This window comes from Neovison vison, chromosome 6 (genome assembly GCF_020171115.1).
Source record: "Neovison vison isolate M4711 chromosome 6, ASM_NN_V1, whole genome shotgun sequence".
Lineage (NCBI taxonomy): Eukaryota > Metazoa > Chordata > Mammalia > Carnivora > Mustelidae > Neogale > Neogale vison.
This window is the reverse complement of record NC_058096.1, coordinates 131,935,399-131,952,151: the sequence shown is the minus strand read 5'-3', so window position 1 is coordinate 131,952,151 and position 16,753 is coordinate 131,935,399. Positions and strand designations below refer to the sequence as shown.

Genomic DNA, 16,753 nt, shown 5'->3' with positions numbered 1-16,753 from the left:
CTAGGTATTCCATGTGTAGTGGTACTAAGGATATATCAAGAGAGAAGTGTCTGGGGGAAATACCATGTGTGATTTACCACCTACCTGTTTCCCTTCCATTGCTCCTCTCATCTCCTTGAATGTCGAGGTGAATTCTCCAATGAAGTCATGTTTGCCATTGGAGTCCCAGTCCCATACTATGCACTGCAAGAGGAGAGGAAGTATCTCTTAAAAAAAAAAAAAATCAAGAATGAACGCACAGTAGCTGAAGGCAGTGTGAGGAAGACCTGATGAGAGATGTGTAGTCTGGAACAAAAACCCAACACTCCAGAATTGTGGCATGTGGGATATATGATGCCTTTGGTTTCTATAGTTGCTTTTTTTTTAAATTAAGTTTTTAATTTAATTTTTAAAAAATTTATTTATTTATTGGAGAGAGAGAGTGAGAGAGCACAAGCATGAGCAGTGGGGAGGGGCAGAGGGAAAGGGAGAAGCAGACTCCCCATTAGGGAGTGAGCCCAACAGGGGTGGGGCTCGATCCCAGGACCCTGAGATCATGACCTGAGCCTAAGGCAGACACTTAATGAACTGAGCCACTCAGGTGCCTCTTTTTGATGGCATCTTTTTTATTTATTTATTTTTTTTTTATTTTTTCAGTGTTCCAACATTCGTTGCCTATGCACCACAGCCAGTGCTCCATGCAATACGTGCCCTCCTTAATACCCATCACCAGGCTCACCCATCTCCCCACAACCCCTCCCTTCCAAAACCCTTAGTTTGTTTCTCAGAGCCTATAGTCTCTCATGGTTCATCTCCCCCTTGGATTTATCCCAATTTACTTGAAGAAAAACAAATTTCTCAACTTTTGCTTTCTCTTCCAGTGTGAAGGTTATGGTAGATAATTATTCTTCTTGGAAAACATATTAATAAGCCCTTCGGTTATGAAGGAGATTGTATTAGAATAAATCAAAATAGAAGAGGTTAAGACAAAAGGAGCTCAACTGCTTTGCTGAATAAAATAATATCAAGCTGAGTTTTCCCTTTGCAACTACAGACATGAACATAGGACCCAGGAGTGTGAGTTGAGAAGTTTGGCAGGGATTCATCAGAGGGCTGAAGATGGGCCTGACGTTGGAGTAGGAGGAGGTAAGAGACAGGTAGGGAACTTCAGAAACTGTGAGGTCTAAATTTCAAGGTCAAGTCATTTAGATAGCTCTCCTCTCAGACGCTTTCTCTACTTCCTCCTTTCCTGTTATCCCTGTGACTCTAGTAAATCTGCCACCCATAACAACATTATGCTAGTGGTGACTTGGAGAATAAAGGCGAGGGGCTATGTCCATGCTTTGGGACAAAGAGACCAGAGAGCAGTGTGATACGGCCTGTAGGGATTGAAAACTGAGGGAGCAGGGTTGCGGAGGGAGAGCTAGACAGATGACTCCTAGGAGTGGGGAACCCCACAGAAACACTGGGGAGGGTGTCAACTTCTGCAGTACATGGACGTAGAACTCAAGATATCTTATTCAGATTTTGAAATGAATCTTTGACCCCAGGGAGTTGGAGAATTACAATTAACATTCAGTTGAAACCATTTAATGTACACTAACTTTTTGGTCACTACATATTGACTCAATTGGTAGATGCTACAAGGAAACTACTAATAGGATCTGTTATGTCAGTCTGATTCTCTAAGTGAGGGAGATGCACAGCAGAGTCTCCAGGTGACCCGGGATGGCCATTTGTATCTACAAGAAATAAATCACTGCTGTTCTCAGCCACTGAGATTGCGACCACATAACCCAGTCTGAGAACTATTTAAGTACTTAAATGTCTTAGGAAAAGGTATTTCAATTTACCTTGTCTGATTCCAAAAGCGGGAAAATAAATTTTGTGAGGAAGTTACAAAGAAATAACAACAACAAAAAAAAGTGTCTCTCGGAATTACACCTGTCTGGACATAAAGTTATCTGTTTGTGTAAGAGTGTGTGTTTCATTGCTAGAAATGTTTAAGAAGAAACGGCAGGACTATGCTCCAAAAATGTGGTAGAGAAAGTCAAGTAGAGAATGTTATGGAGGGTTTAGTGGGATGGTCTTTGAGTTTTCTCTAGCTCAGAGATGCTAAGATTAGTTGGAGTTGTATAGGTTGCAAAATAACATCAATGAAAGGCAAAGCTCTTTCTGGTTGAAATGCTAAGCATACCAATGTTTGGTAGGAGGGCTGAGAACCCCCTTCTTAATTCGAAGCTGGAAGAAGTTCTTCCTCATTTATTCCTTTGGATGGTGGAACCAATCAATGATTTAGCCATTTGGAAAAATGTCTTAGAATGTGCATTGTAAATATTATGTCGTTGAACACTATCCATTGATCTGCAGTCACTTACAACCAGGGGCTTTTCTCTTTCTTTGCCAGTCCCTCCTTACTGCCTCTCCCTCCTTGGACATGTATGACCTGGGCCAGGACACAGAAAGAAAGAAGGCTGGTTCTTGGGACTCTGTTTTTAAGGATCCTAACTTTGCCCAGTAATAAATACAGCCACGGCACACCTGAGACTGATGCTCAGGTACTCTTCTACCTTGAGGAGCAGATTAAAGAGACAAAGGGAGCAGAAGCACAGGAGAGAAAAGAAGTGGAAGCAGCCTTTTAAACACTCCTCTAGAGGCACGTGGGTGGCTCAGTGGGTGAAAGCCTCTGCCTTTGGCTCAGGTCATGATCTAAGGGTCCTGGGATCAAGCCCCACATCACGCTCTCTGCTCAGCAAGGAGCCTGCTTCCTCCTCTCTCTCTGCCTGCCTCTCCACCTACTGGTGATCTCTGCCTGTCAAATAAATAAATAAAATCTTTTAAAAAATAAAAAATAAACACTCTTCTGCATTGAGGAAGAGGTTGAATCTCCTTCCTCCTGTCTCCCTAGTCATAGCTGAATATAGAAAAAGAAAGAAGGGATGTACAGAATACTTCAGCTTGTAACAGAATCTTAGGCAAAAACCACCTGTCACTCCTTTTTTGCCCTCTGTTAGATGTCCTGTCATGCTTTAGTTACTTTCCCCCCTTCCATCTGGCATGCACAACATTCAGGACGTTTGTAATCCGCTATAACTCGGACAGAGAAGGAATGACCAATGACCCTCCACGGGCTGGAGGAGGAGTCAGGCTTGATGGGACTCTAGTCCTGGCCTCCCGGGGGCAGGCCCTGTCGCTTACATGGGCCCTGCTTCTTTGGTTGGCTAGCATTTCCCACTGCGGCAGATGCAGAATTCTGTTTTGACCTTTCTCAGAAGGGACCCTAAAGGATGGAAGACACAGTGAAGCAGAAAAACAAAAACATTCTTTCCGTCTCTCCCTGCCACGAAGCTGGTTTCTGACAGCTCTGATGCGGTTGAGAGAGGAACACATCTTGGTGAAAAGTAAACAGATCAGCTGCCCTGTAGAAAAACTGAGACTGAGGCAGGGTTCCTGGTGTGAATCAGTAAGGAAGACTTGACAGATCTGTGAGAGATTAGCAGCTGGAACTCTCTATGAGCCAGAAGTCTTCTCAAGTCCCTGCATTTCACAGTGGAGTTCAGTATGCAGTCTTGCCATGTCTGAGCTCCACAGAGGGTCCGATCAACTCCCTCATTTTACAGAGACGGACGTGATGGCAGAGAAGTGAAATGGCTTCTGTGACTTTACCCAATGCAGGGTTGGGACTCAAATCCAGGTTTCCCACCTCCCTGATTTCATAGCTCCCACACAGATAGCAAATCATCATAATTAAACAATATATATATTGCTTACTATGTACCAGACTTTTTCTGAGAACTTATTTTATATATATTTCATTTATATATGAAATATATATGTGTGTATATATACACACACATGCATATATATATATATATATAGACTCATTTAATCCCCAGAACAATTTATTGTTACACTTATTTTATGGATGAGGAAATGGAGGCACAAAGAAGTAAAGTAAGTTTCCCAAGACCACTCAGCTAACACTAGATAATCTTTGAACCAAAAGTAGTTCATAGTTTGTCTTAACTGATCATCTTTTATGAACCCATGCCACTTGGTTTATGGTCTTTAATCCTTTATGGGAACCTTGAAATGACAATACTATTATTACCATTCATAGGTAATTGCCAATCTCTCTTAGAGAGATTAAGTGACTTGACTGGACACCTAGAAAGTGACAAAGATGGATTTGAATGCAGGTGTTTGTTGCCATAGCTGAAATGTTTTCTAATATACCACATTGTCTCTTAATAGAAGAGATTCAGAATTGAGTTCTTCTAAATTTGCTTTGTGTAAAAAAATCCCGTTCTGTGATTGAAACTATAAAGTATTAGGATTTTCTGAAGCTCAATGAACACACCAAGCAACAGAGAGGACCTGTTCACTGTTCCCAAGCAATAGGCTGCATAGACAGTACGTGTATGGCCTTTGGGGTCTTAAGCATTGTCTATGAAATGCATGGATAGGTGCATCTTGAGGGTGCACTACTCCATCCTGTTTTTATTTTACATTTGCATGGAACCCATTATAAGAAAGATATGCCAACTTATTGTTCACTAGCCTTTTGTGATGGTCAGTTTTATGTGCCAACTTGGCTAAGTTATAGTCCCATTAGTTAATCAAACACTAATTTAGGTATTGCAGTGAAATTATTTTATAGACACAGTTGATCAGTTCATAATCAGTTGATGTTAAAATAAAGAAGATTTTGTGGTTCCATATGAATTTTAGGATTGTATTTCTATTTCTGTAAAAAAAAATTGCATTGGGATTTTGATGGAGATAACACTGAATCTGTAGGCCATTTGAAGGAGTATGGATATTTGGAATGACATTCCAGTATATGAACATGGAACATCTTTCCATTTACTTGTGTCTCCTTTAATTTCATCAATGTTTTGTAATTTCCAATGTGAAATCTTTCACCTCCTTGGTTAAGTTTATTCCTAAATATATTATTTTTGATGCTATTGTAAGTGGGACTGTTTTCTTAACTTCCTTTTTTGATGGTTCATTATTAGTGTATAGAAACACAACTGACTTTTGTATGTTGATTTTGTATCATGCAAGTTTACTAAATTTGTGTATTAGTTCCAACAGTTCCTTTTAACAGTTCCTTTTGGTGGAATCTATCGGGCTTTCTACATATAGGAATTATGTCACCTGCAAACAGAGAACTTTAATTCTTCTTTTCCTATTTCTTTTTCTTTTCTTTTCTTTTCTTTCCTAATTGTTCTAAGATTTTTCAGTACTGTGTTGAATAGAAGTGGCAAAAATGGGCATCCTTATCTTGTTCCTGATCTTAAAGGAAAAGCTTTCAATTTTTCACCATTGAATAGGATTTTAGTTGTGGGTTTGTCACATATGGCTTTTATCATTTTAGAGGTTACCTTCCTTTATATCTAGTTTATTGAGCATTTTATCATGAAACAGTGTTGAATTATGTCAACCCAGAATAGCCAAAGCAACCTTAAGAAAAAAGAACAAAGTGGTCCACACCTCACTTCTAATTACAAAATATATCACAAAGCTACAGTGATTAAAACAGCATGGCACTGGCATAAAGACAAACCTATAGGCCAAAGGGACAGAACAGAAAGACCAGAAATAAACTCACATATATATGGTCAACCGATTTTTGACAAAGATGTTGAGAATGCAAAATGAAGAATAGTCTTGTCAACAAGTGATGTTGGTGAAATCCCAACAGTTCATTTTTGCCTTTGCTTCCCTTGCCTTTGGCGATGTTCCTAGGACGATGTTGCTGCGGCTGAGGTCGAAGAGGTTGCTGCCTGTGTTCTCCTCAAGGATTTTGATGGATTCCTTTCTCACATAGAGGTCCTTAATCCATTTTGAGTCTATTTTTGTGTGTGGTGTAAGGAAATGGTCTGATTTCATTTTTCTGCACGTGGCTGTCCAATTTTCCCAACACCATTTATTAAAGAGGCTGTCTTTTTTCCATTGGACATTCTTTCCTGCTTTGTCGAAGATTAGTTGACCATAGAGTTGAGGGTCTATTTCTGGGCTCTCTATTCTGTTCCATTGATCTATGTGTCTGTTTTTGTGCCAATACCATGCTGTCTTGATGATGACTGCTTTGTAACAGAGCTTGAAGTCTGGAATTGTGATGCCACCAACTTTGGCTTTCTTTTTCAATATTCCATTGGCTATTCGAGGTCTTTTCTGGTTCCATATAAATTTTAGGATTATTTGTTCCATTTCTTTGAAAAAGATGGATGGTACTTTGATAGGAATTGCATTAAATGTGTAGATTGCTTTAGGTAGCATAGACATTTTCACAATATTTATTCTTCCAATCCAGGAGCATGGAACATTTTTCCATTTCTTTGTGTCTTCCTCAATTTCTTTCATGAGTACTTCATAGTTTTCTGAGTATAGATTCTTAGCCTCTTTGGTTACGTTTATTCCTGGGTATCTTATGGTTTGGGGTGCAATTGTAAATGGGATTGACTCCTTAATTTCTCTTTCTTCTGTCTTGTTGTTGGTGTAGAGAAATGCAACTGATTTCTGTGCATTGATCTTATATCCTGACACTTTACTGAATTCCTGTACAAGTTCTAGCAGTTTTGGAGTGGAGTCTTTTGGGTTTTCCACATAGAGTATCATATCATCTGCGAAGAGTGATAATTTGACTTCTTCTTTGCCGATTTGGATGCCTTTAATTTCCTTTTGTTGTCTGATCAAAAGCTTTTGCACAGCAAAGGAAACAGTTAACAAAATCAAAAGACAACTGACAGAATGGGAGAAGATATTTGCAAAAGACATATCAGATAAAGGACTAGTGTCCAAAATCTATAAAGAACTTAACAAACTCAACACCCAAAGAACAAATAATCCAATCAAGAAATGGGCAGAGGACATGAACAGATATTTCTGCAAAGAAGACATCCAGATGGCCAACAGACACATGAAAAAGTGCTCCATATCACTCGGCATCAGGGAAATACAAATCAAAACCACAATGAGATATCACCTCACACCAGTCAGAATGGCTAAAATTAACAAGTCAGGAAATGACAGATGCTGGCGAGGATGCGGAGAAAGGGGAACCCTCCTACACTGTTGGTGGGAATGCAAGCTGGTGCAACCACTCTGGAAAACAGCATGGAGGTTCCTCATAGTGCCCTATGACCCAGCAATTGCACTACTGGGTATTTACCCTAAAGATACAAACATAGTGATCCAAAGGGGCATGTGCACCCGAATGTTTATAGCAGCAATGTCCACAATAGCCAAACTATGGAAAGAACCTAGATGTCCATCAACAGATGAATGGATAAAGAAGATGTGGTATATATACACAATGGAATACTATGCAGCCATCAAAAGAAACAAAATCTTGCCATTTGCGACAACATGGATGGAACTAGAGTGTATCATGCTTAGCGAAATAAGTCAAGCGGAGAAAGACAACTATCATATGATCTCCCTGATATGAGGAAGTGGTGATGCAACATGGGGGCTTAAGTGGGTAGGAGAAGAATCCATGAAACAAGAGGGGATAGGGAGGGAGACAAACCATAAGTGACTCTTAATCTCACAAAACAAACTGTGGGTTGCTGGGGGGAGGGGGGTTGGGAGAAGGGGAGTAGGGTTATGGACATTGGGGAGGGTATGTGCTTTTGGGTAAATTGGAAGGGGAGGTGGACCATGAGAGACTATGGACTCTGAAAAACAATCTGAGGGGTTTGAAGTGGCGGGGGGGTGGGAGGTTGGGGTACCAGGTGGTGGGTATTATAGAGGGCACGGCTTGCATGGAGCACTGGGTGTGGTGAAAAAATAATGAATACTGTTTTTCTGAAAATAAATAAATTGGAAAAAAAAAGAGAGAAGCAAATTAAAAAAATAAATAAATAAAAATAAAATAAAATAAGAGGTGAGCATATTAAAAACAAAACAAAACAAGTGATGTTGGGAAAACTGGATATCCAAATACAAAGAAAGGAAGGAAGGAAGGAAGGAAGGAAGGAAGGAAGGAAAGAAGAGAGAGAGAGAAAGGAATTCAGTCCTACCTTTTCCATACACAAAAATCAACTCAAAATGGATTAAGGATTTCATCATAAGACCTGGAACTATTAAAACTGTTGTAAGAAAATATGGGAGAAAGCTACTTGACATTGGTCTTGGTAATGATTTCTTGGATATGTCACCAAAAGCATAGGCAATGAAACCAAAAGTAGGCAAGTGGGATTATGTCAAACTAAAAAGTTCCTATCCAGAAAAGGAATCAACAAAATGAAAGGTATCTTATGAAATGGGAAAAAATATTTGCAAACTGTTTATCTGATAAGGGGTCAACTTCCAAAATATAGAAGGAACTCCCACAATTCAAGAGCAAAAACCCCAATAGCCCAATTTTTAAAAAATGGGCAAACGTCTTGAATAGACCTTCCTCCAAAGAAGATATAAAAATGGTCAACAGGTATATGAAATCATGTTCAACATCATTAATTATTAGGGAAGTGCAAATCAGAACTATAACAAGATAGCACCTCACATCTGTTAGAATGGCTATTGTTAAAAAAAAAATAATAGTTGTTGCCAAAGATGTGAATAACTGGTAGCACTGTACACTGTTGGCTGGCATACCTTTCTTATAATAGGTTCCATGCAAATGTAAAGTAGGAACAGAATGGAGTATTGCAAACTCTCAAGACACACCTATCTATGCATTTCACAGACAGAGCTAAAGACCCCAGAAACCATGCACACACTGTTTTCTATGCAGCCTCTTGCTTGAGAACAGTGAAGAGGTTCTCTCTGTTGCTTATACTGTTTCCCATGTTACTCATTTAACCTTTACAGCAACCCTGCTAGTGGAGAGCGTTTGTAATTGTCTCCATTTTACAGATGAGGAAACTGAGAAATAGAGAGGTTAGTGACCTAGTATTCATATTGAATATTCAGTGTTTAAAGTATGGCTGACTTTGACATCAGAGTTCTCAGGGTCAGAATCTGATGCAGTTCCGGGTGGGGAGTAATGAACTCTCTAAACTGTGATCAGGAACTGTATAACTGCCACAAATCACTAAAGAATTCTCATAGATAAAGGAAATGTCTTCTTCTTCTGACCTCTCAAATTTTCATTTATTTATTTTTAATCACTGTACACTTGTCATTTGTTCAGGTGAAGCAGAATTTGCTGTCAAGTTTCTCTCGCTCCTTAGTCACATCATCACCTTAAACTTCCATTGAAATCTGTTTATATCCGCTCTAACGTCTCCACCTACGTGGTCATCACTGGCCCATATCCATGACTTGAAGGGAACCTCTGAGCACTCAGATTTTTATCAGGGTTTAGCACAATTCTTGGGCACAAGTAAGAACTCAGATAAATATCTGATAAGTGAATAAAAAAGGTCTCTCTTCCTGAGTCAAGTTGATGACAGTTCTCTGAGTGTTTGGTCTTATCTACACTGCAAAGGGAAAGGAAGATATTGCAATCATCTTGTTGATTTTTATTAAAGGAGACAGTTGAACCAGATAATAAGCTTTGGTGGTTGTAGACATGGGTGTAGGGAGGCAGAAATGGGATTATGGACATAATTTTATGATTATAGTCACAGGTGCTAGGGTCTGGGAAGCAGGAGAGCTAAGTTTTAGTCTGAGCTCTGCAGGTAGTGCCATGAGACCTCAGGAAGGCTTCATAAACTCTGTGCCTTGGTTTCCTTCTGTATAAATGGGTGTCTGGGGAAGGAGAATTGGAAGGAATGTTCTATGAGGTCCCTTTCCAATCCAGAATTCCCTAGTTACATGACACTACATCTTTATTCCTTTTTCAACCTTCTGTTCCAAAGTCTGAGACTTACATATTAAAGTAATTTAAGTAATACAGTTCTTAATTAACTATTAATACCTGGTAATGTAACAATACTCTCCTTGTTCTCTTTTGTTAGGTATGTACCTATACATACATATCTATACACCTTGGAGAGCTTAAAGTACATTGTTCATAGTCTCATGGTGATCCTCCCAAAAGCCACCCCACCCCCAGGAGAAAATGGGTCCATTTTTACAGATGATGATCCTAAAATATAATAAAGTCACTGAAGGTGACTTATTCCCAAGTGCAGAACTACCAAGAGCTGAATGAGGACCTGATCCTGGCTTCATCGCTCTACATCCAGGGCCCTTGTCCTTATACCACATAGCTTCGCAATAAACTTCCGCCAGGTGCCTTTCCAGTGGAAACCTTTTTCCCCTTCTTTTCTTTTTTAAATAATCAACTAATTCACAATATCTGACCTCTCTCAGGAAGAATACATTTATATACAATTTTAATGTTCTCTTTGATAATAAGAACTCTTCAGAATTGCCCAGAATGATTAATCCAGAAGGGGAGTCTTACTGAGTTCATTTAAAGGTAGAATTTTAAATTGAGAGCATCAAAATTAAATGCTAACAATGTAGGGACCAAACTGTGTTTCATATCACTCAATCTAGACCAGTTTTCTAATTGCAGCTTTTAGAAAATCAGGCAGTATTCTATCATTTTAGGGAGGTTTTAGGCAAATATATAGTCATACTTCAGAGCAGCCAAGATTAGGGATTTGCGAGAATTTCACCCATAACTTAGTATTTGGGATGACTTCTTTTTTGTAAAAATGCAATGAGAACCCTTAACACAAAATTGGCTTAGTGGCTTAAATAGCACTCGAAATATCTACAAAAAGAATATCAAATATATATATTTGTTTATTTGATGGTTGTGACTTGGGCCCTGTCAGACCTTGGCTGGGTATGTCCATGGGGAGAGGATCCAAGTTCCTTTGATTATCTTCTAATCACTTTATTGTGATTGCTCACTGCAGAGTCAGCAATGACTATTTAAATTGACCCAGCCCTTAGGGTAAGAGTGAAAAGCAGTTCCTCCATTGTGACATGAATACTCTGATTAGGCTTCTGAGTCTGGCAGGGCAGAGGGCTACGTGGAGTAAAACAGAGAGCTTCATAGTAGAGCAGAGACTGAAACTGGATCCAGTTAGATGGTTACAGGTAGGATGGGTAGGATAGATGGAGGGGGAAGTTTCTCAAATAAACATTATTGTAGGTACAGCTCCAGAGGTGGCAGGCAGGGCTGAGGCTTTGACTATGTCCATCTCCAGGAGCCACCTTTGCTGGAATGGTGAGCAGGACTAGTGGAAACTTGTCTGTATGAGAGTATCTTCTGAGGGACTCATTGGGAGATGAGGAAAGAGTAGGCTCACAAGATGGGTCCAGCAGCAGAGAACTGGACTTTACAGGAGTGGGGCAAGGCTGAGCAGAGTCTGGTGACAATCACCCAGGTTTTTCCATGAGCTTTGCCCCGGTGAATTCACGTTTGAGTTCTAGGGAGGAGGCTTTTAGCAAAAAGGCAACCTAAAACAGCACAAAATACCAGGGTCTTATGTACACCAAGAGAACAGAGAGAGTAGCTTTGATGCACTGAGAGCATCAGAATGTAGTCCCAGGGACTCAGGTGCATGGAGCATGCAGTGGAGGTGTTGCTTGGGAGCTGGGTAAGGAGGGAGGATGGGGATGGCAGCAGCAGCAGCAGGAATGTCTGGACGCCTTAGAGGGCACTGCGTTGGCATTCACATGCTAAGGCATCCACGCACCAAGTGGCAACAGCAGCAGCAGCAGCAGCAGGGAGAAAACGGTGTTAGAATCTTTGGGACCCATGGAATATGAGCTTTCTTGGCTTGGGGTTAGTCCTTCTGATACAATGGAAGTGGGGAAGGGCCCTTAGCTGGCCTCAGGGGTAGCAGAAGCGGGAGACAATGCACAAATTGAGGGTGGGGGACGTGGCCCATGCCAGAAGGTAGCTGAAATGACTTGTGGGTGAGTGTATGCAAAATCCTGCTTGCAATTTTCAAAGAAATAATTGAAGGGTGAACTTTAAAGGAGCGGAGAGAGGCCAGAGGTCTTGCCTTAGTTGCCGAAGCAAGATCTTATGAAATGTAGGTTCTATCACCAGTCTTTAAAATAAAACCTATATTAAATATTGGGAATGCCAGCATTTTAATTCCAGTGTGGACCCTGTAAATAAGGCTGTGCATAGTCATCCACCATCTGTTTTCCCTGCCCGGCCTGCCCTCACTCACTGATCCCCGCCTCAAGAGGAAACACAGAGCATCTGGGACAAGAAGTCTAGAGGCAGTGGGGGAGTGCTCTGTGTTCCTTTTCAGTACTGTATGTCCAGAATGATGCAGCTTCCTCTAATCCTGAAACTCATATCAGGTGCTTCGTGGGAGGAAGATCCCAAAGCACGAGTTCCCCTTGTAGACTCGGGTCAGTGCCATTTAACTCAATCTGCTTTTTTGGTCTCTCGCCGTCAACTGCTGTTTTTTCTTCCAAATTTGCTCTCAATTTACACTTTGCATTTGTCTCACCACATTTCTAGTAATCAGGCCAATCTGCCTTTTCCACAATTAGAGAGTTGGTGGAAGATGTAGTTACCTCCAGGAGAGGGATTATCTTGACCTTGGAGGTAACATGTTAGTGGTTTGATAAGGGGGAGAAATGGCAGCACTTTTGGAGTCATTCATAATTTGAATTAAATCTCTTCCCTTTCACTGGGAAACTGTGTAATCATCCCCAAATCACTTTGCCCTTTTCTACCCAGTTTATTAATCTGTAAGGTAGGGGTGGTAAGTCTTCTCTACTCACTAGGTTGTTGCAAGAATTTATTTGACACACATATATTATTTATTTATCATTTATCATGGACTAGAAATCGTGATGGCAATGGGTATAAAGAGATGAAAGCTGTATTTCCTGCCTTCAAGATGCTGACAGTTTAGTGCAGGAGATGCAGTTGCAAATAAATAGAATGGACATGGCAAAACTGGAGGGTTGTGCCAAAGGTAGTCACATGGACAGTCAGGAAGGCTTACAAGAGCAAAGAAAGAAAAGAGCACCTCCTAAGCGGCATGTGCAAATAAATACAAGAGCTCTTCAGTTTATTTGCACAGAAGGATAAATGGCTAAAACTGGATCCTTTTCTGAGCATATAGTAAGGACAGATAGAGCAGAAGAACACTCTGGGTGCCTGCAGGGACACCTGGAGGACACAGAGCTACTTTCTCCTTCCTCTTGCTTACCCTGGAGCCTGCATGGAACTGGAATGTAATCTGCCCAGTTAAGTCTCTTGTCTCCTGCTTGTTACATGCTCCAGAGACACTGAAAGCATCTCAGAGCACTTCCCTGTAGGAACCTGTGCTATGCAATGAGGAATGCTCCAGGGTTTGATGATGGAGATGTGGTGCTGAAAAAGGACAGATCTGGGAAGGCACAGGTGTGGGTCCTCACCTGGCCTCTGATGTTTACCAGCAATGAGACATTAAACAGGTCAATCCACCTCTCTGGGACTCAGTCCTCTTTTGTAAAATGACTGGCTTGAATTAAAGGAACAGTGATAAGACAATGTTATGCCTAGGGATTTAGTATGCCTAAGAGAGCTTGTTAAATTTCAGATTCCCAGGCCCTATCAGAGATTCTGATTCAGTTGTCTGGGAGGGTCCCAAGAATCTGCCTTCGAAACAAGAGTCTTGCCAGTTTGCATGCATGTGGCCTCTGGACACTTTGAGAAGCAATCGACAGAAAATCTAGGCGTCTGGGACAACAGTGGCAATAATTTATATTTACATCCTGTTTCACTCTGTCTTCTTCAATCCAGTAAGAAATCTGACCACAAACAGAAAACAACATTCAAGGGCCATCCTGAATCCTTACTGATTCATGCAATGCAGCACCGCTCTAAGCAGGCAAGCAACATCCTCAAAGGTTACACACATGAGAGTTGGACTAAGAGATTCCCGGAAGGGAAGGGTGATGTGATGTTGGTTTTATCTTGCAATTCACACATCTCTTCTTTCTGGACTGCAGCCAATCCCTGAGACATCCCATAACGAAGTATATCACTCTTTGAAGCTTTCGTTGGAGATTTATGGCTTTGGGAGGCTTGGTTAGTTCAGATAAGCTTCAGAGGCTCCCAAATGCTTGTCCAAACCTCTTTAACTTCACACCTCACTACTCTCTAGGAAGATTGAAACTCCTGTGGTTGTGTGGGCAGAGTGAAGAGGCAGGCTTTGACAGTGACTTTTGTCTCAAGCTTTCAACAAGAGCTCTCTATCTGCATGATCAAAGTCAGTCTGAATTGCTTCAACCTGTACCACTCTTTTCTACCAAATTCACAGGTATAAGATCTATCTGAGAAGCTGATATTCAATCAGGGGCTGATGGGTGTTGGACTCAGGAAACTTCCTTATGTGAATTGCAAATAAGAACACAATCTCCACCCAATGCACAGATGTTCAATAACTTAAGTCAGTCTAGCAGGCTGTTGGGGTATGATGCATACTATTTTTAACATGTAATGAAGTATGATTCCCCTTGAGGAGTTCTGAAATTAAAAGGACCTCTTCCATACCCTCGCGGCTCCCGGTCTCTCTCTTTTTTATATATTTACCTCCTCTATATTTCCTGAAACATATTGCAGATGGACATGATACATACAAAAATAGGAGATTGAAAAAGTGACTACAGATTTTGCTTTTCCTATTTTATTTTATTTTCTGATTCATTATCTCACCTTTGTTGAGTATCTACGCTGTCAGGAAATGAACTAGGTGCAGTAATACATATTATATCTTTAGTGGTAAAGATAGATGAATTAATTTTTACTCACATAAAGCTTACAGTCTAAAACAGACATTAACCCCATATAGAAAAGTGTAAAACTAAGGACTTAGTTAGTTGGGTAACTCAAACAAACATGTGAATGGCATCTTTCATACAAGAATCTTGGAGTACTTTTCACAAATGGTAAGTGACAATTCCCTTTTAATGTTTTGGAGGATCTTTAGGAACTTACATAGAATTTAGATTCTAGATTAGGAATATAATCTATTTCATTTAGAATTTGTATTAGTTATATAACTTGTAACTTCATAACTTTATAACCTCAGAGTTGTAAGACAGAACGGCCACTCCAGGGTTCAAGAGTCTGAGAGAGTGTATCCACAATATGTGCCATGAGAAGAAATAGAAGTCTATCTACATCTCATGTTGGAGAGAAACTAAGGAGAGAGGCACTTTGGAGGAGGGGGCAGATCTCAACATTTTGAATAAAGATTTGTCTTTCACTGAGTCACAAAAACAAATGCTCTGCACAGCATTCAGTGGGAGGAGTACTGGACAGAGTCAGGAGCTTTGGGCTCTTGGTCTCAGAATAGCCATTCCCTTTTTAGGCAGGATACTCTATTTCTCAGGGGCTCAAGGCTATCACCTGGAGAAAGAAAGGATTAGACTCGATGGTCCTTAAGTTCCTGTCCTTCTCTTAAAATGATTGAAAAATTAAGTGATTTCTTTCTCCTTCACGATGTCATTCCCACCCCTCAGTGGGATCATACTTGATCAGCTCTGCGAAGAATGATTAGTATCACACTTCCTGTGTCATTGCATCCATTCTAGATAGTAATGACTCACTGAAGTTGGAAGGCAAATTCTAAAATCTTCCATTTGGTTTTTACCTAATACAGATCTAACTCCAGCAGGTATTGATATTATCAAACTAAACTTTTAAAACTACAAAATCCTTATTTGACATTGGGGTATCCCCATGTTAAATTCCCTGTTAGATTCCCATGTTAGATTTTTGGAAAGTTTTAAAATTCTAGTTCAGTGATGAGCCCGGGGTAAATGTTCTTTGACTGACTGAACCGGGGAGAGATATGCAATGTAGGCTTTAAGTTCTGGAGGTCAGAGGTCACAAATCCTCAATTTTCCTTATAAAGTACCCTGTATAGGTGGTGCCTAATAGTTACATATTTTTGTTCTGTCAATTTACTTGTTTTTAATACAATTAGCATTTGAGTTAATTTTGTTTGCCAAGTACTCATTGACCAAGTTCTCTAAGCACATCTCACTTAATCCTCACAAGAAACTTGCTAGGTAGGTACTGATAACAACATTTTGAAAGAAATTGAAGCCAGGGATGTTAGGTGAATTTCCTGAGGTAACTCAGTTAAAAAGTGGTAAAGTGGGGATTTGAACCTTGGTCTCTTGGGGGAGTCTGTGCTTTCCTGTATACCATACTGCTTATTTACTCATCACTGAATGAGTATTTACTGAGTATCTACTATGTTTCATGTGCAGATACTCTGGGCACTGATAACATGACAGTTTGGACAGGATGTTATTTCACTGTTTTTATGAAGTCATTCTACCCCAGCATTTATCAAGTGGCAGAACATCTATAGAATTCCTTGGTTGGATTAGTCCTCTGCAGGCAATGTAGAGAGATCACTCTGGCTGCCAAGGGGAGAATGAACAAAAGGGAGAAACAGAAGTCCAATGTGTTTAGTGTGAAATTGGGAAGATTATGAAGATAGTAAAGAAATGGCAACTACAGGTCTCAATCTTTAAGTAGATGTTGAGGTTGAGGGAGAAGAAAAGGGGGAAAGAAAAAATTAGAACTGTCCCCAAGCTTTTGGCTTGCGTATTTTGGTTGACGATTCACCAGGCGAGAATCATAGAAAGAACAAGTTTGAGGGCCAAGGGACAGTTTAGTATTTGGCCATTTTGAATCCCACATTTTTGACTTCTAATAAACACCATGGTTCTCTGGACCTGTGGTAAGTAATCACTGTTTCTCCCAGCAAAATGCCTGTGTCTGTTTCTAAATGAGCCATGCTGCTTGTGGTTTATTGACTGCTATAATCTGATGCCTACAGACAACCTCCTGCTGGGTCCCTGAGGAGGAAAATTTGCT

The 16,753-nt window shown here is 40.4% G+C and overlaps 1 protein-coding gene across 2 annotated transcripts in view; it reads right to left on the bottom strand.

Moving 5' to 3' along the window:
• CPNE4 (copine 4) overlaps positions 1-16,753 on the bottom strand; it is a 485,767-nt gene that overhangs the window by 47,216 nt on the left and 421,798 nt on the right. For both annotated transcript variants that reach the window (XM_044252375.1, XM_044252376.1), the window contains exon 8: positions 85-183. In XM_044252375.1, coding sequence (XP_044108310.1) covers positions 85-183 — 99 coding nt within the window. The remainder of the gene's footprint in view (positions 1-84; positions 184-16,753) is intronic.